General features: G+C 46.8%; 1 protein-coding gene across 2 annotated transcripts in view; it reads right to left on the bottom strand.

Annotated features, from left to right (window-relative positions):
- Positions 1-20,256, bottom strand: part of Pxdn (peroxidasin) — a 73,605-nt gene that overhangs the window by 24,186 nt on the left and 29,163 nt on the right. Inside the window, exons 2-10 of one of the 2 annotated variants that reach the window (XM_057768922.1) lie at positions 15,065-15,136; positions 13,803-13,874; positions 9,799-9,870; positions 6,791-6,862; positions 6,401-6,472; positions 4,629-4,798; positions 4,249-4,366; positions 1,534-1,703; positions 288-560 (exon numbers count right to left, since the gene is read on the bottom strand). In XM_057768922.1, the coding sequence (XP_057624905.1) occupies positions 288-560; positions 1,534-1,703; positions 4,249-4,366; positions 4,629-4,798; positions 6,401-6,472; positions 6,791-6,862; positions 9,799-9,870; positions 13,803-13,874; positions 15,065-15,136 (1,091 nt within the window). The remainder of the gene's footprint in view (positions 1-287; positions 561-1,533; positions 1,704-4,248; positions 4,367-4,628; positions 4,799-6,400; positions 6,473-6,790; positions 6,863-9,798; positions 9,871-13,802; positions 13,875-15,064; positions 15,137-20,256) is intronic. The other variant, XM_057768930.1, reaches the window with a different exon arrangement.

The raw sequence follows: 20,256 nt of genomic DNA, 5'->3' as shown, positions 1-20,256 counted from the left end.
GTTCTCTGGTTTATAGATGTACAGCTACCCATATACAAATATACATATGCATGTTCACACAAGCATGCACATATATACAGATCCAAATAGCTAGGCATGGTGGTGCACACCTTCATCCCAGCACTGGAGAGGAGGACTGAAAGTGCAGGGTCAGGCTAGGCTAGAAAGACCTAGTCTCTAAAAGCAAAGATAAGCGGAAGAGAAATTAAGTAGCACAGAGAGGCGCAAAGCCCCGGGGGCTGTTGCAGCTAGCAAAGAAGAGTCTGATGGCACAAAAGGATGCTCACCTTGTACAATAATGAAGGCCGTGGCATGGATGCTGTCCACACTGTTGGACGCAAAGCACGTGTACTCCCCACTGTCGCTCTGGTCCACATTCTGTATATACAGCCCTCCAGAGGGAGTGATATTCACTCGAGGGTCAACCGGCAAGGGTGTCCGGTCACCTCTGGTCCAGGTGATCTGTGGCAGAGGGTGGCCGGTGGCGCTGCACTCCAAAGTGACGCTCTCACCCACCAGCACCTCTGTGTTCTGCGGCTGGATTACAAAAGTGGGTCGGGCTGTCACAAACAGAAATTGTCAATTAATTTCTTAGAGCTTCGCAAGGTTTCTACTTGGCATTTTTGATGTACAGACTGTCCATTCACCCTAACGGCTTCCAAAATAAGCGCGATCAACATTTAATTACATAATTTTTTGTTGTCTTGCCAACATAAATATGCAGACGGGGCCGAAGGCAATGAGACACTTGCCATGTGAACACAGGAGCCTCGGTTTAAATGCCCAGCACACACAAGCTCAGATGTGGTAGGATCTATCATTGTAGCACATATAAGGCAAGATGGGAAGCAGAAGTAGGATCCTCAGAAGCTAGAGGACCAGCTAGTTTGTCGTACATAGTGGTGACCAACAAGAGACCCTGCTTCAAACATGGTACAAGGCATGTGTGGATCAACAGCCAAGGTTGCCCACTCACCCCCACAATGGGTCACACATGGGTCCACAGGGGAAAAAAGTGCAGAAAATAAAATGGTGCCCACACTCGGGTCAACCAAAAAGGCAGGCAACCTGTGGACAGTGGTCACTATGGAAGAGCTGTATTTTTTTCTCCCAGACAGACCCTAAATTCTCCAAAGAACCTTTACTTTTGTTTATTATAAATATCCTGGCAACCTGATTAAACCTTTGTGGTTGTCATTATCAGTACAAGAAATTGCAGGGGATATTTAAACCATATAGAAATATCCTTTTCATGACAAAAAAGAAAAACGCAAATAGTGTCATGTCAACTCTAAATCTAGTGGAGGAATCCACACCTTCGCTAGTATGTCTGCTAGGAAAGTTTTGGCACACAGTGGGACCACAGCAGCCATGGGTCTGAAGCAGGTTAGAATGACCTATATGACCTTACATTTCAGGAATCTTGTGAGTCACTTGGCATGGGAACTTTACCATTTCAGACTTCACTGAGTGGAAGTGCAAAGAAAGAAGCAAGAAGTGGGTAGTTAGGGTGACCCTCACATACTCACTCACCTGGAGACCCCAAGTACCTGAGGGTCACTTCGTGGGTTTTTGCCTCGCCAGCCACATTTTTTGCCATGCATTGGTAGACGCCCTCATCTGCCTCCTGTGTGTTCTGGATCATCAGCGTGCCATCGTCCAGTAAGTTTAAGCGTGAATCTGTCTTCATGCTCAGCTCATTACTATGGAGACAGAAACAAGTGTGCTCACGGCTCAAGCAGATATTGTACCCCTCCCAGGGGTCAGTCCTACAGTGGGCTCTAAAGGTCTGGAAAGCAGGTGACACATGCCAGGCCCGGAAAACAAGAGTGACGACCTTCCAGATACATCCCCATCAGCAACTGTGACTTAGCAGTCATGTCTAGGAAAGTACACGTATGTGTTCACTATTACATGCCCAGTCTAAATGCTTGAATGTGGTCCTAATTCCAAACAAGAAAAACATTAACCTAATGGAGAGTGCAGATAAAACATTTCTCTTATTTTTGTAATTTTCTTTTTTTAAGAAAATGTAGAAACATGGTTTTATATAATTAAAAGCAAGAATCTAGGTATTACTCCCATACCTAGAATCTTAGTACTTGAGAGGTAGAGGCAGAAGGATCAGAACTTCAAGGCCCTCCTCTACTACATAGCAAGTTAGAACCCAACATGAGATGCACGAGATCCGGTCTCCAACAAACAAAACCACCTCCAGGGCTCCTCTCTTAGCTCCTTCATCTGGGTATGCTTCTGACTTGGTCTCCTGGGAGGCAGCAACCCCTGGATGTGTGGGTCAGCAGCAGGAATGCCAGGGAACCTCAGTCAGTGAGCAGCAAGCAAAGCTGGCACCAGAGGGCAGGCCTTGGGACTCTGACTCAAGGTCTTGCCATGTTTAGCTTTGTATTTTTAACTTAAGCATCATGTCTTCCATTTACAAACTAAAGGTATGAAGGGCTTGAGCCATACTGATGCTCCTCCATGGTCTAACACAATCTTCTAATAGTGCGGGACAATGGTCTGTATTCTGTCAATTATATTTTAAATAAACGCCGATTGGCCAGTAGCCCGGTAGGAAGTATAGGCAGGACAACCAGACAAGAAGTAGAGGCGGGTCAATAGAACAGGAGAATTCTGGGAAGCAGGAAGCTCCCTCTGGGGTCCTGTCCAGACACAGATGAAACAAGATGTGACCTGCCCCACTGAAAAAGGTATAGAGCCATGTGGCTAACACAGATAAGAATAATGGGCTAATGTAAGTTATAAGAGTGAATAAGAAGCCTGAGCTAATGAGCCAATCAGTTTATAACTAATGTGTGATTTTCTTTTGGACATAACGACTGTGGGGACCGGGCAGAGAAAACTCTGTCAACATTCTAACACTTTAGAAACCCTCCTGGAGTTGGCCCTGGTTTTCACTCCCATCAGCCCCAGAGTCACCCATGACATGGAGGTTTTTAAAGGATGAACGTCTCTCACATTTCCCTCCCCCCGTACAGCTTGGATCCAAGATCAATGTGACCAACTCAAAGTCTGGCACAATTCTGTGGTCCTCATGACTCTGTTGCATCTTTCCACTGTGCCCCCGAACACTCTCAAACGTTGAGGGGTTCACTCTCCTAGTTGCTTTGTCTGTCAACAGAACTTTACTTAAGAGAAGTTTTTGTTGGCTATGGAATCTGGGTCTCCTCTGGAACAAGGATAACTTGACAGTCAGTGTCTGAACCTTCTGTTCCTAAACTCGGCTAGTGATGTTCTCAAGGAGGCCTCTCTGCTTTCCAAAAGCTGGACAGCCAGTGAGTTTGGCATGAACACACTGCGAGCCAGACCATGAGTGCAATCCTCACTCTTGGCACAAATAAGAAGCAATTACATGAGGCTTTTGTGTTCAGGATTTCCCTCTAAGGATTTCACCTTCAAAATCTAAGTTTAAAAATGCTTCATGTCACCACAGACAAGTCCTATCACTGGGCATCTTGACCTTATTCTAAACTGTGTCTGTCTTACATCATAATCATTAATGCCTGCTCCAACCCCTCTCCCCTACTCTCTGTGCCCACTCCCCTCCCACACTGAACCCAACACCCAGTTCTCAGATCCAGCTGAAGGGATGCTCCCACAGCTGGGCCCGAGTGCCAGCATGCAGACAACCTCTTCTGCCGTCCATGAACAACTGCTACAAGGTGAGAGGCAGTCACAGCCATGTTTGCAGAATGAAGAAAAGCTCATTTACTCAGGACAAGACTCCAGAAGGCAAAGGAGGGGCTGTGTAGACTCTTCATAGCCTGAAAACTCAGGTCTCAAAGACGAAATGGACCAACGACATCAGCTGCCTCTAACCCCAGGAAGTCCATCATCATGGCTCAAGTCCAAAACCTTACTACATCTTGAAACCCTAGAGGCCTTGGCTAGAGAACAGGTAGGCATGAATAAACATACAGCATTTCCCTAGCTCCCACTGGATGGGGTAAGAAAGTTCCAAAATGCTGTCAGGTCAGTGGTAGACCAGGGGAAAGAGACCTGTGGCCTACAAGGAATGAGTGCCAGTGGGGAGAAAGGCCTTCTCCCAGTAACTCAGGTTCCAGTCAGCTGCTATGTGGAAGAGGGAAGGTATGGAATTCTTCCTTTCCATCTCCCTACATAGAAGGGGAAGGTGTCTGTCAAGGATGGGGAGCCCTATGGGAGTACATGGGCTCCTGATATGGCCCCCAGGGCGTCAGGGACATTTCTGCTCTACATAAAACTCACTTGTTTCGAAGCCAGATGATCTCAGGTTTGGGGTTGCCCTCAGCCCTGCAGGTAAAGTACACTGTGTTCCCTGATGTGACATCTGCGTCCTGTGGCTCTGATGTGATCCGGGGCCGTTCTGCATGCAAGAAATAAACACCATGGAGAAACATGAGGCTCACACAGACGGGAACCCAAATCAGAATCCTCATGCCCAGGTGATACTGCAAGGCCCAAATACACATCTCAACACAGACCCCCCTGCAAAAATGATACACTGTCTTCCCCAAATTTTAGCCTTCTATGACAGAAGACAAGTCAGTCCATCAGCAATATCTGGGGTAATTCTGGACTCCTGAGGTCATACTGGTCCTTCAGCAGGGATTCCAGGACCCACTCACCACAGTTCAGCTCTTCTGGAGTGATGGTCGCCACAGAGCGTCCTTGGATGCGTCTAGGATACTCGCAGGTGGCTGCTGCCTGCGCATTCCCAGACTGGGCGTAGGTCTTCAGCAGATCTGCCAACCACAGTATTTCACAGTCGCAGTGAAGTGCATTTGAGTCCAATCGCCTAGGGAAAGAAGTCATGAAGATATCCAGGAGTTAAGGAGACTTTGACCCATCCTGGGTAGATCACCCTCCAGGTTCTGGAGCCTCAAGGGATACCAAAGATGATGAGCATCTGGGCGTTGATCATGCAAGGAATTAGTTTTCATAGGAAAGAATCTGAAGGGCTGAGAGGGGTGGTAACGGTCAAGTATCTACAGAAAAGCCTGAGAGTCTAAAGCCCTGAGAAGAAGTGAAGAAGTAAAGTCAACCAGTGACCAAATAGTTAGCTGCAAACCCAGGAATGGGCTGTGGATTTAACCCAGTAGGAGAACATTTGCCCGCCATGCTGGAGGCCCTAGGTTCAATCCGAACACAGCAAAAGCAAAGCAAACAAACAAAAAACATGGCAAGCATGAGTTAGACAAGTCGCAGACTTTCCTGAGAGTCAGTGACCGGTCACAACAATGTTCCAGAGTAGTTTATATCTACTGGGGTGCGCAGTCTGCAATCCATTTCTGAATAGCAAGACCCTAAAGTCAAAACAGGACCAAGGGGGCAGCGGGGAGTCTGGATGGGCAATTCAGTATGGCACATGTGCCGAGTCTACCCCAGCCATCTGAGTGAACAAGAAGAAGGTCACACACTATCTTGACTGCTCCTTGGAAGTGGGCCTTTCAGTGAGGGCAAAGGGCAACTCTTATGAGCTTAGTCTTGATCTCCAAATCTAGGACATTCATGTTTGAGCAATGCAGAGCCAGCCAGATAAGGAATGTGTTGGGTTAGAAGGGCTGGCATTCCTCTTAAAGAGCAGCTGTACACGGGGAAAATCCATCTGCAAGCTAGTCCATGGGTCGCCCCATCCTTTGCCTTGGGCCCTCCTGACATATACGTGCCAACATCTTCCTCCCCCCCTTATTCACCAGAGATAAGAGTCTTAGTCCTATCTTCCTACCCTGAATGTGGATTCACTTTGCCTGGTAATTTCTTTTCTGAAGAAAGAGGTTTTGACTCATGGATGATAACGCAACAGCTTACTCAGAGATGAAGTCATGAACGCTGGAGCCCATTAGAGACACTGCACAGTTCAGTAACACCTTAACTGGGCAAGTGCTCTATAGAGACCACAGGTCAACAATCAAGGTTGTTAAAAAACTCCACGAGCACTAAAATACCTTGATTCTATTATAATAGTAAGTATGCAAAACTGATTTCAGGAGGCCTTAAAAGAAAACCAAGTAGGCATCAGTCTGTTAACTCAGGGAAATGAATTTCAAGAAAAGAAACTGGAGGCCTAAACATGAAGATGCTTCCACTCTGCCATCCTCACCAATAAAATATGTACCTTGCAATTAAAACTTAATTGAGGGAATTTAAACGTCATTTTAAACACTGTCTCAAGATCCTTATTAGCAGACCAGCCTGCTGGTACACGTGAGTCATCTGCCCGCCTCTTCATACCGAAATAGACTCAACAGGCCCGCCTTCCCGGCATTTAGATGTCTCTGAAGACTTTTCTGAAGCTGGAGATTCTTTGGCCAGACCAGAGAACGGTCCAAATGAATGAACTAGGAGAGAGGGCGCCCCACAGACACTTCAGGCAGCAGACACCCAAAAGCACACTTACAGTCTTTTCATGGACTCCAAGTGGCTGAATGTCCCAGGAACCAAGTGTGTAATACGGTTGTTGTGTAAAAATCTATGGAAAGAGAAAATAGAACAAAGCTACATGAGAAACAAACAAACACACGAAACTTCCTAAGCATGCGAAAAGGAGCCCAAGAGGTCACATGTCTCATCCATTGTGTTTGCTTAGTATGAGTGAAGTTGATAGCCATGTGCTTCAGGTCAAGAAATAACTGGATCTCTTTCCTATTTTATTACCAGGCCCAGATGCCTACTTCTGATTATTAGCCAAGAGATGGATTTTAGACCAAGAAGTGTCAAACAAACGTTGACCATTCCGGCAGCATGAGCTGGGTCCCGACTACAAATTAAAGAGAGAAGCTGAACTCACAATCTCTCCAGCTTCGGCAGGTGCTGGAAGGATTCCGGGTCCAGAGTTTCTATCTGATTGAAGTGCAGGTACCTAGGGGATTGAAAAAGCAGTACAATGTGAACGACCTACCGAACTTTACAATCCAGATTTTTGGCTCCGACATTTTTTCCACACATCCACATGTCATTAGGTACTTCCCTGTGCTCTGTACAGGTGTGGAGACAGGAAGACACAGGTGAGAGCAGGCAGGCTGTCTTCTAGTCGCTTGACCCACAGGTGACACCTCAGGACTTAGCAAGCCCTGGGTTTCCATGAACCCAAGTGGTCGGGATAGTGGCCCAGCCACTTCATATCAATCTATAAGATACCCAGCGACAGGTAACAAGGGAGAACCAAAAGCTGCCTGGCAGACAGGATCCCTGTCCATGGGCATGCACAGGACTCCTGCGCTCTAAGCCGTTAATGCTTCCATGTGATACTGAGAACACAGTAGTTGTAGAACCAGGCACCCAGGCAAGAGATGAGAAGAAGTGGTGAACTTCCCCAGGGTCTTTGGTCATACAGAATACCCAGAGTCCATACTCCTTTCTATTTAAGATGTCTCCTTAGTTCAAACAATTTACAATTCCATTCTCCTGAAAGCTAGTTCGCTCATTTTGAAAGTTGATGGGACTTTTTTTGCTCAATAAAACTTTGGTCATCTTTCCTACACCCAGACTTCACTAGCCTAGAGAAAAGCCTTCATGCAGGTAGCCATGGTAACAGACACTTCCGTTCAACCAAGGGCCAGAGACAGAAACAAGCAGCAGAGCCAAGACACAGCCTAGTTCACCACAACTCCACATAAAGCCTTGTTCTCCGAACTCATTTTTATTAGCTCCGAGATTAGCATGACTTCTGGGTTCCCAGATGAGTTTCTTCCCTGGCCACTCCCCAGGCATAACTAACCCGGAGCCTCCTAAACTCTGGGGGCCACAGTCTACAGTCTGCCTCTCCTTCCTTGGGCACACAGCACCAGAGTGTACCCCTCACTCCCATGTGACAATGTGTTTACAAGACAAGAAAGAGAAAGGATATTGAGGTAAGTGATTGCTCAGCACTGAATCTGATGCAAGAATACCAAAGGAGGTAGGACCAAAGAGAAATCCTCAGTCCCCATCATGTTTGCCTGGTGTGTGCTAGGAAGCTGTGACCACTTCCTTATAGTCCCCACTCCCAGGGGGCTCACATGAACCGCCAACACTGGGGAGCCGGTGGGGAGTCTCTGGTTGAACTGTGAGTCTTCAGCTAAGCTGGAAGAACAAGTGGGAACAAAAGCTGGATATTTGAGACTCCCAGGGCAGGTAGCACGGTTTGTGTTCAAAGCCCTTTATCCTGCGTGAAGTGTGGACAGGTGGGCCTCAGACATCCTGCCCTAAGAAGCACTAGGGACAGTGGTTTTCAGAGTTTGCAAACCTCTGGACCATTGCTGACTCAATGTGTGGCACTGAGAGGATGATAAGGGTCCCCTGAGGACCAATTTGAAAATGCACATTGGATCCCAGCACAGCCCCAGGGCTCTCCACCCAGGCTTCCCCAGCCTCATGGTTCCCACTGTCCCTGCTAAGTGGCTAGGACCTACCACTTCTGCAGGTGAGGGAAGAGAGTCTGAGGTACAGCCAGCAGGCACTCTCTTCCCAGTCACAGACTCCACACAGACCTCAGACAGAGCCTGAGGCCTGAGGCCCGAGGCCTTTTTGACACACTGACCTGTTCCTCTGGCCATGCCTGCAAGGGGTTCTTTGTCTCCAATTCTACTATGGTACTCAGTTCTCAGAAAGAAAGCCGAACCCCAGCAGCAGCAACCTGCCTCCCCTAGTATGGGGTTTTCTAAAACCCTTGCTGACTCAGGACGCTGCTCCCTGTCACCAGAAAGCCTCACTGGCTACTTCACAGAAGTCACTCAAACCCGCTTGCTCTTTATTCCCCCTGGCTGGGTTCTGTCACTGGACTCGCTGCCAGCTAAGTACCAGGATGACTTTGTGAAAACAGAATGTGCCTCTTTGTAAACTCCCATAGCAGCCAAGTCTCCAGATTTCCAAGAGTTTTTGCAATAAACCTGGATTTCTTGTTTCATCTGTCTGAAGAAATTTATGCAAGGCCTTATAAATAACCTCTTCTGAACACGTGTGTGCCCCTCCCTAGGCTCCCAGACCTGCCTACTGACTAATTAAGGTCCTATGTGGATAGAGGTGTACCACACCGGCTGCTGCAGCACACGGCCCTGCCTGCTGCTGCCCTGATCCAGCTGCGCCGGCCCTCCAGGATAACACGGGAACAGGCACAGGACTAGAGTGCAAGGCTACTCCTTCAGTACATCTAACAGCTGTTTTCCATCCATGAAATTGTAAAGCCAAGATAGCCTAAAATCCCACAAGGATTGCCTCAGCTTACTGAGTGGAAGGTTGCTAACCAGACACATAAAACAGAAAATCCTTCGCAACTTTACTGGAACTTCATGCAGATAAAAACAAAACAAAATAAAAAGCACTTATTTTATAACAAAGTGCAAGTTCATATGTGGCTAAGGAAACAAAGGGCACTTTGGCACACTCAGCACCTACAAGGGGGTAAGGCATGTGGTCTCCAAAAGAATGGCACCCTATGGCCAAAACCGCACATGGCTCTGAACACAGATCCTGCTAGACACTCCTACCACAACAGAATCTAGCTTGGGCTTGTTTGCATGTCTGTGTTTCCACCACCATGTGAACACCAAATTTCTTACTGTTAGACAGGAAAGCAAGTTATATTCCTGTTCCTGCAAATGGCGAACCCAAGGCCAGGCTCTGGTGCAGAGATGAAACACAGTAATGTCTGCTCTCGGGTGGGCACAGGGTAGCAAGGTGGGTGAAAAGCACCCACTGCTGCTTCTCCTCGTCATGCACATCCTCCCTGCACCCCAGGAAGTACAGACATGCATCATGCAATCAGTCATCTGTCCCTAAGGGAGGCAGGAAGGCAGATGGCAGGGAGGGGACACTTACAGTTGCTCTAGAGAGGCAAGTCCCTTAAATGCTTGCCTGTCAATTGACTGGATCTCATTCTTGTACAAATAGCTGAAACAAGAAACATGGAGGAGTATTAGCATACACATGAGCGCTCACCTCCAGGGGGGAAGAACTGAGCGGACACAAGGAGAACAGTTTAAAATCAATGACTGCAGGAGGGCACAAACAAGACATTACGCTGTGGGTACCAGGCCACTCTCAATAGTCAACTTCTCTTAACTTCAAGGATCAAGAGCAAGGGGGTCCACAGATTCTCCTGTGTCTACTGAGGTCCTGACATCTGCTTCCAAGCCTGGGAAGATAAAATGATCTCTCTGCACATGTACAAGACATTGACTGTAAGATCACAGCCAGTGCTTTCAACGAAATAGAAACACCAGCACAGCTCTGGGAAAACAGAGTGTCTTGAATTTCTCTCCCACCCAGAGCCCATTCTTCTACAGCAGATGACTCCTTCCCAAGAGTCATGTGTGCTACAGAGTCTGTTTGGATTGGCCTATAATTTAAGAAGGGACTTTATATTATATTTCGTGCTACAAGGAGCACTGCATGACGTTCCTAACTCAGGGTCCTTCAATAGTCCATGGGAGCAGGATACAATGATCCTTCCATAGGTTCCTTCGCCTTTGTTCTGCATGAAGGGTGACCAAATACAAACCCCTGATCCTCTGCAGAGAAACCCCAACCTGACTCAGCATAGGCAAGGATTGCCACTGTGAAGTGCCACGGTTCTGAAAAAAGCCACCCAGCATGTGTGCTGAAGCTACCTCGGTGTGACATCTCAACATGTGGACAAACCAGGCCTGCACCGTCCCTCAGCAACCACACCTTGGTAGCTATCCGGGTGGCTCTGGAGGGCACTATGAGTTAGAGATGATTCCCCTGGCTTCCTGGATTGGTGGGTCTGTCACATCCTTTATTATAAATGGTTTGTCCTCATTTGTGACTCAGGCAGAGGTCAAGTCAAAGGCAAACTCCCTGCCAGGAGAAACTTACACTTCAAGCTGATGGCTCGGCATCTACTATTACTACTGTGTTCATCTAGTTTCCATGAACACACATCAAGGGTGTGTGTGTGTGTGTGTGTGTGTTGTATGATGAAATTTAAAAGGATATCATGGAAACAGAGAATGGGACATTAAGGGAAGTGGGAAGCAGAGGGGCTAATGAATTTCAGTAAGGACAGAGCAGAAGTTGGGGTTGATGGAAGAGGGAAGCCAGTGGGAGAGAAGGCACACTGAGGGCAATGGAGTCTAGGAACAAATGAGAAAGCGTCATGACCCCTGTGTATGAAGACGCCATAATAAAACCCAGCCCTTTGTGAGCTAACATTAATAAACATAGAAAATTAAAACTGAAAAATATGAATAGTAACAAACAAAAAGATATGTGAAAAAAAAGGGAAATAAAATTAAAAACAGACAGCATTCTTTGTCTTAATTCTTGGGGTATGACATGTCCATGATCCCACTTCATGGGACTGGACCTTCTCAAAGGGTCTCACCCCTTCCTTCCATGAGAATCACTAAAGTGGCCCCCAAAGAACCATAAACTTTAGCACCAACCACCCAAGACCTGCCTGTCCCCAACAATAGCCCAGCACCTACAACAAAAGCCTGTCAGGAACTGGTCCTCCAGGCTCTTTGAAACCATGCACCTATAGTAAAAACTCAATCTTTCTGCACCCCAGTTTCTTAAATGGACAGAATTGCTGAGCTAAGTAACTATGCACAAGGGTTTTAGGATCTTCCTGGTACATGTCCACTTCTTAGGCCTGAGTTACCACAGCCTCCTGTGTCCATTTCTTAGAGCAAAACACCAAAGAATGCTGCCTTCTTCTAATGCAGGGAGACAGAGTCATTGTGAGGGGTGTGTAAATAATTCAGTCCAACTAATTTATATGAATATGTGTGTTTATAAAGACGCTAGTGGTACTGGAAGTACAGCTCAAAGGTGGAGGGGCAAATCTCTGGATTCCATGCCCAGTACCACAAAACAAGACATTTAAAGAGAAAAAGACACCGGAGCACAATGCATTTCCTTAAGAATAAAAAAAGTTGATGCTCTAATAATTCATTATAATTTCTTATTTTACGTTTGATCCTTATACTGTGCACTGTCTCAAGCACCCATCTCATTGGGAAATAAAGAAATGAAGCAGGTGACCAGTGCCTGAATAGAAGTAATGATGGTCCAGAAAATAAGTTAAAAAAAAATTAACCAATATCCACAAGGCTGAAATAATAAACTTTAGACATAATCTTTTTCCTTTTTAAAAATATTTATTTATGTATTTATTTATTTTATGTGCGTTGTTGTTTTGCCTGCATGTACGCCTTGTGTGAGGGTGTCAAAATCCCTCTAACTGGAGTTATAGACATTTGCGAGCTGCCATGTGGGTTCTGGGACTTGAACCCGGGTCTTCTAGATGAGCAGCCAGTGTTCTTAACTGCTGAGCCGTCTCTTCAGCCCCTAGACATATTCTTAAACATGTAAAATACTATTATTATAGTGATGTTCAATGTGCACTCCCAATGTGATCTCAGGGAACTGGAGGACAAAGCCAGCAGGGACCCGCACAAAGCAAGCTGCGGGAGGCATTAGGCTCCAGTCTCAGCGGCCTGTCTCCCCGTGTGACCTGGTGTAACCGTCTCTATGGAAGCCTACTGTCCTGACCCCACTCTAAGCTAGGGGAGGGAGAGAAGCCAGAGTATGGCTGTTTGGAAGGGAAGCAGCCAAATGGTAAAGCCAGCGCGTTGTGGAAGACAGTACCCCAAACTTTTTGAGACTGAGTGTATTCTCAGAAGGAAAAACAAAGTAAAACAGTTAAAAATGCAGGTGCATGCACAGCGATGCTGGCATCAGCTGACGCCACTTTCCAGGAAATCAATCCTCCCTGGTAGAACTTGGACGGCCACAGCAAGATCAACAGCAAAGGTCGGGAGCAGAAGCCTGTCATCCTGGCTGCAAGCATGAGCCCCGAGAGTGTCTATGCCAGAGGAGCCAGGGGCAGGGTTTGCAAACAACACTGACACCGAGGAAAATGTATTCCAGTAAACAGAGCTGTAGGGAGGTCCACCGGCATCTTAGGTCAAAACCGATTTCTAGTACACATCAACACCGAAAAAAAAAAAAAAAAAAAAAAACTACTTGGTTTGTAAAAAAAAAAAAAAAAAATTCAAGGTATTTCCATGCATTATGGTATGGATTTCCCTGACAAAAATAACTGACAAAATGGCTCACTTTGGGAAGTCAGCTAAGCTCCTAAAAGAATCATTCTTATTCTGGGCACAACCATAGGACACCATGTTTTCCTCAACCCTTCCCATTTACACTAAGCACGTAGGAAGGGTACTAAGCTGGTGACCCCAGGCTAACCCTAAACTTGAGGGGGGTCCTCAAGTGTTAGACTCATAAATAACACTCCTGGCGTTTAAACATGTTTTTAAAGAGTAACAATTTTCTAAACTTCAGAGCTGACTTCAACAAGTAAGAGATGATCCGAACCATAAAAGCAAATATTCAAATAAAAAACACTTCACTAGATAAAAATCAAAAGAGGCAAAATTCAGGAAGATGAAAACATTACCAGAAATTAGTGACACTCCAGAGAAATTAGCACTTCACAGTCAGAGCCCACCTACAGCTGGAAAAGCAGCTGAGACCTCATTAGCTACAGCATGCCTTTCTCTGTGCGTATACCCCAGGAGGCTGTGTGTGTGCACTGCCCCGCCCACCCTGGAAAGTCATAGTGCCCAGCCCACAGCTGCCAAAGGCCGTACATATGTGCATGTCACTCAGCGCATGTCACCTATCACATATACAGACAATAACACGCTGTAGAATCTCACTCACCTAAAAGTGAAACCATGTGGGATGGTGTCTTTACAGTGACCCACAAACAGGACAAGCCTTGCTTCTACGTTTAAATACTCTAAAGACAGCACATTTGTAGGGCTGAAAGCCGCCCCACAACTTACAGGTATTTTAAGTTCTCCAGGTCCTCAAAGGCACCACTGGGAATCCTCTTGATCTGGTTATTATTGAGAAGCCTGTGGAAGAAAATGCCACGAGATGTTTGTAAAACAATCAAAAACGTTCCCAAATTATACTAGGGAAAACGATTTCTGTAGCCTTGAAAGGGTCAGAAAATGATGAAATATAGACCTTACTGCCAGCGGTCATTAAATCCCAGCTCGGGAACCAGCTTGAGTTACTATGGTTACCAGATTACCTCTCTCTGCCATGGTCATATACATTAAAGAAGTAAACCCTCTCTGCTAAACACTGGAGGATGCATCTTTCCACAACCACCTTTCTGTGTCTCTGATCTGGCAGGACTAAGGGCTGGTTTACTACACTGAATAGGATATTTGTCTCTGAGGTTTGCCATTCTTCCCAGGATGAGGAGCTGTGCAGAGCCACTTCCCTCTCACTCTGCCCTTCAGAATTTGGTTCCTTATTTCCACACCCCTAGGATCAAAGCTCTATGGTGTGGCTCCAAAGCCTTGTCTATGGCCAGGCCGAGCTCAGGAGATGACTGTCTTCCTCCTTAGTCATACAAGGGAGAGATGAATGCAAGCGCCTGCAAGGCCAACCCAGGAAGCCTAGGGAGTGTGAAGTGGGAGTGAGTCCCACTAAAGCCAACCCAGGCATCAGAGAAAGGTCTGAAGAAGTGGGAGTGAGCCTCACTGAGGCCAACCCAGGCAGCCAAGGGAGGTGTGAAGAAGTTGAGTGAGTCCCACTGTGGCCAACCCAGGCAGCCAAGGGAGGTGTGAAGTGGGAGTGAGTCCCACTGAGGCCAAGCCAGGCAGCTAAGGGAGGTGTGAAGTGGGAGTGAGTCCCACTGAGGCCAACCCAGGCAGCTGAGGCAGGTGTGAAGTGGGAGTTAGTCCCACTGAGAAAACCTAGGCAGCTGAGGGAGGTGTGAAGTGGGAGTTAGTCCTACTAAGACCAGCCCAGGAAGTTGAGGGAAGTGTGAAGAAGTGGGAGTGAGTCCCACTGAGGCTAGCCCAGGTAGCCAAGGGACGTGTGAAGTGGGAGTGAGTCCTACCGGAAGTCTAGGTGTGCTGGTCTACATGCAAAAGGCAGATAGGTCTCCACTATCCTGGCTTCTACCATTCATCCCCTCCAGCTGTGGCAATCAGAGGCTGGCCATAGCACTGACATTTGCCTACAGGTACATAGTACAACCATCTTTCTTTTTTCTCTCTCTAGCTACCAACTAGATCTTCTTACTTACAGTGTGTTCAAGTTCTTCAGCCTCTTGAATGCCCCAGGTTGGATCTCTCTGATTCTGTTGAACCGAAGATCCCTGCGAAGAGATAGGAAATGTATTTTACTTAATCAATTAATTAATTTTAATTAATTAATGCACAGCTGCTCTCCTTAAACAAATTACTTCAAGATAAAAAGACGTTTTAAAAATCACATAGGCCACCATCTCTGGGTGAACTCTCTCATTGTAGGAATATTTTTCTTTCCTTTCCGAGTGAAGGAACAACATTACACACAAGAAATCTGTTTAACTGGTAAGTGTGGGTAGATTAAAACAAACAAACAAACAAAATGACAGGAATGAATGCCTTACACATTCCATCCTTGGCCAAGCCCACTGAACATTCTACTTCCTGAAAGCCTTGGGACAACACACAGGTAGATCTCTGTAGATCCAAAGTGTCGCGCCTGCTGTGAGCACAGACACCTTCAGCATTTGCCAGCAAGGGCAGGCACTGAAACACCTGAGGGGCAGTGTTATCTCCATGATTTAACTGGCTATCTCAAAGTGCTAAGTCATCTCAACTGGGGAATTGGGAAAGAGCCAGCCTGCACACAAACTGCAGGCTAGTGTTCTTAAACAGGTAGATAAGCTGAGTTCGGCTTATATTGAAGTATTAAAACGGGTCCTCATTTTCCCTGGGGAGGGGCACATACGTAGGCAGCAGCATAGGGGACTGGAGAGCACAAAAGAACTGACTTTGGACTGATCAAGCAACACAAGGGCTCTAAACCCGATGGAGCTGAGCTCAGAGCGAGTATTGAGAGATTTGGAGCATTCACACACCATGGCGGAAGCCCATAGACAGGACAGCCAGGTCAAAGGCCTTCAGGCAGCTAGGCAGTGACAATGTGTAGACACCCCTCTCAAAAATCTCATCACTAGCTTGAGCTAAAAAGTCAATTTATAGGCTAGTGAGGTGGTGCAAGGGGAAAGGCACTTGCCACCCACCCTGAAAACCAAAGTCTGTTCACTGGGACCCACATGGTGGAGGGGGGAAAATGACTCCCACAAGTTACCTCTAACTTTCACAAATGTACAGTGGTACACACACACACACACACACACACACACACACAAATACCTGTTTTAAAAAAATCACCTAAATTTACAAATGTGAATGTCATTGAGTAATAAACAGAAGCCCACATCTTTAACAGGTCATTTCAATAGGGATTTTGTTGTAGGTGTTTTCCCAGAATTCATGCATGTAAATCCTAACCCCAGTGCCTGGGGTATGGCTGTGTATGAAGATGCGGTCTTCCATAGAAGATCAAGTTAAAACATAGGTCCTAGTCCGACATAACTGGTGTTCTTATAAGAAGGGAAACAGGGAGACAGACATACAAGGATGGGGGACAGCTAGTGAAGGTCACAAGTCTACTGGGAAGGAAGAGGTCATGAGGTAAGGGAGGGGGTTCCCCGATGAGCATTTCAGGCTCCACTTACAGCTGTGCACATCTGGCTAAGCCACGCTGGGAGACCTGGAACAGAACAGGAATCACGGGACGACTCACAGCCAGAGTAATGAGAAGTCATTTCTCCTAGGCTATCCTCTGACCTGAAATGTTCACTGTCTCTTAAGGATCTAATTATTTTGAGCAGATAGAACAGATGCCAGTGACCTATAGAATCAGTTCCACTTCATAATTCAAAAGGAGACTTCACAAAATGCATCTGGGTCACCAAAGTGAACTGTTTGGCTGAGGAGCCTGCAAAGGGATGTGGTTGGTCCTTCTTGCTACGGTCAAGTTCTCCAGGTGAGAGATAAGTCAAGGTCATTTGCCTTTCTGCTCCCAGAGTAGCCCGGTTTCATTCCAGTCTCCAAACCATGCCCGCTTACTCACGTTCTCTAAGATTTTACCGTGGGTCCTGCTCTTGCCCTCGCCAGTCCTTGGTTATCAACATAGATGTTTTTATTTAAGTGAGATTTTACCTCACAGTGCATCCAGCAGGACATGGGGAGAGTCAAGCCAGGCTTTAGGGCGATCTCAGACATGGGGCAGAGGCTCTGACCAGACTCAAGTGTCAGACACGTGATATATTCCGGGGTGTGTCATACATCAATACTTAGAGACAGAAAACACGCTCAGTGTGGGAACCAGTCGCACTACCGCGAGCTCATCAAATTCCATCTCAAAGGACAATGCGCATGAATCTCTGGGAAGCTAAACAGCAGCTAAGGCAGGCCGAAGGGTTGTTCAGTTGAGATGATGTCTAAGCAGGATAAAGAGAAAGCTACAAAAGGCACCGCCCCCAGTCTAGAGCTGGGGCCACCAACCCTCTGGTCTTAGGGACAGAGCGCTGACAGTGAGCACTCAGCCCATAGCCAGGGCTTAGAGGGCTGTGGTGCAACTTCACACCAGTGAGCACAGACTGGAATCTGAGTGCTTGACAAACTGAGGGGGACAGTCGCCTGCTGAGTTGCTTCTTGCATTTTAATGTGACTGCACCTCAGCCACCATACATTTCTGCTAGATAGAGCTGGGACACAAGTTGTATGTACCTAAGCAGCCAAGGACTGCCCATCTCAGGCTGACGCTAAGAGGGTAGAGCGTCCCCTCTGAAACCAAAGGTGACGTGCGGGTGTGTGTGTGTGGGGGGGGCTCTTAAATAACCAACTGAAACCTCAATGAACCAAAACGAAACTTCAGAACTGGGAAAGGATAGCTGAGATGAAAAGCTCACTCCACATACTTTGCAACATACTTAATATTGCAGATGCGGGACTGTGAAAGCCTAGCTGAATGCTGGAGGCTACCGGACTGGAAAGACAGATGTTTATCCTTATACACGTGTATGCTTTTCTGTCTGATGACCACAGCACAGGAAAAGAGCTGAAATGGGCACGGTTAAGGGGAGGGGGGCAGGGTGACAATCCAGTTTACATGTCCAAACCTCGCAAAGACACTGGAACAGCTTTGGACACTCTCATCTTGCAGGGGAAAGAGAAGGACAAACGGCAGACTAGGCTTCAACTCGGAGATGTGTTGTGGCCTTGGGATATCACAAGAGGAACCAAGTCCCAAGTTCAAGACCCTGCAGGCACACGACAGGGCTTCATTTCTCCTGAATGAACGCTTTTTGAGGGAGCCACAGGGAAGGCTGTCCCTTTACAAGGTTCCTGCAGGGCCCTCAGTCAGCAGCGGTGGCAGCTGAGGCGGCATTTGGCAACTTTTAGATGGGAATTCTGGTTCTCACCCGAGAGGACCAAACAGGAACTTCGGGACAGAGCAGAAGTGTGTGTCTTAGCAAACTCTCCAGGGGAAGCAAGATGAGGCTCAAAAACAGTATCCTTCGGTCTGCTAGGGAGTTCACAGCACACATATGAATTTGTACATGTGTGTATGTGAACGATATGGAAATGGTATTTATACATGTTTACTGGTTGGTGTGTGCACAACTCTTTTCCTGCCCCTGGTCTATTTATCACTGCTGTGATGTTTAAGTATGAATAGACCAACACTTTGACATCTGTGCATGTCTTAGGAAACAGACCCTAGAGAACTGGAGTGTGTGATCCTCTGCCCTCTTCATCATAGATTTAGTACAATTCATTTGGCCCTGTAGTTCTTCTTTTTAAAATCATAATAGTCCTACAAAAAGCTCTAACTAGAAAAAAAAAAAAAAAAAAAGACCACTGCCCCAAACTTTACAAACTAAAAAGCACTTCAAAGTCACTTCTAGGCTCTGAGCTCTCTCTCCTTCACTGGGCCAGGAGTGGGGAAAGTGCACCAGTGGTCAGGGAGTCACGGCGCCCCACCCACTTGCTAATGACTAGGCCATATGGCGCCCACCCTCATGGTTCAGAAAAAAACACTTCCCCAGCAAATAATGAATGTCCCAAACTTCCTCCATGGAGTTGGCATGAACTAAGAGTGGAGGTGGATTCTAGAAAGTTCTGGAAAGGTCATAAACAGAATGATTACTTAAAAACACCTGAGTGTGAACCTCAGAGAGAGTAAATACGTTTATTCCATTGCCATCAGGGCCCCAACCCCAAAAAACTCCTTACAGCAGCTCTCCATGGTGAAGAGCCCTGGTTTGTTTTGTTTTCTAAACCCTGGACACTGGGTCATAAATACCAAAAGAGGTGAGACCAAGGACATGCTGTGAAGGACACAGACCCCAAGTGAGCATCCTTTTTAGACCGGAAGCCCCAAGAACACTCATCCTGAGTATCACCTGTCCCCACAGAGTTTAGAGATTCGCCCAGTGACAGCACAGCCTGGGTGTCAATCTCTCTGTTAGGCAGGTTTGACACTTGAGTATCCCCAGAATGCACAGGTGAATACCCAAAAACTCCCCAGATGGTGATTGGGGTGCAAGATCATGGCTTGCCTCACAGTCCCTATTTGGCTATAGTGGTAGCCAAGGTTTCCTTCTGGAGAAGTAGCCCGGGGAGATTAGGCTAAGGAATTAAAGGGTGGGCTAGGGGGAAGTAGCTGGTGGGGGGGGCGGAGTCAGGCCAGAGGAAACTCCCTCCATGGCAAGTAAGAGCTCTGAAACTCAAAACCGCTTAGAGTCTGCCATTTTGTACATGCCAGAAGAAATGCACTGGGCGGGAATCAGGCTTAGCTGTGAGCACAGGCTCAAGTTGGAGAAGGTCCTGGCAGTTCGTTACCAGATCCTTCCAGACCCTCCTGTCCCAACAGCACCTTTTCTCCTCTTCCCCAGGTTACAGCACTGCCATTCTGACCCAGCACAGCCCTCTCAGGTGCAAAGCATCTTTAAGAAGGGTAAAAAAACAAAACACAACATTTCCCACTCCAGCTCAGCATCGAACACAGGGAAAGAGAATCATGTTCTGTTTAAAGGGCTAGCAAGGAGTTTCACGGTTTGTCTCCCTTTTAATGTTTGCTTATTTCTTCCATCATTCCAAAATCTTAATAGAAACACAAAACCTACCAGAAAAGCAAAACCAAATGCTTGGAAAGAAATAATCTAGCTCAGGTTTATATTATATATGAAAGCTGTAATTCATTCATCTAGTGAGATGATTCGGCATGTAAAGGAGCTTGCTGCCATGCTTACCACCAAGCTTGACACAACCCAAGTTTCTCAGCCGTACATGGTAGGAGGAGAGAACCAACCCACAAGTTACCCTCAGACTCCCATAAGCATACTATGGCATACAAGCACACACACACAAGTGC

The sequence above is a fragment of the Chionomys nivalis genome, chromosome 1, assembly GCF_950005125.1.
Source record: "Chionomys nivalis chromosome 1, mChiNiv1.1, whole genome shotgun sequence".
NCBI lineage: Eukaryota > Metazoa > Chordata > Mammalia > Rodentia > Cricetidae > Chionomys > Chionomys nivalis.
The sequence above is the reverse complement of the archived record's forward strand: the minus strand, read 5'-3'. Positions and strand labels throughout refer to the sequence as shown.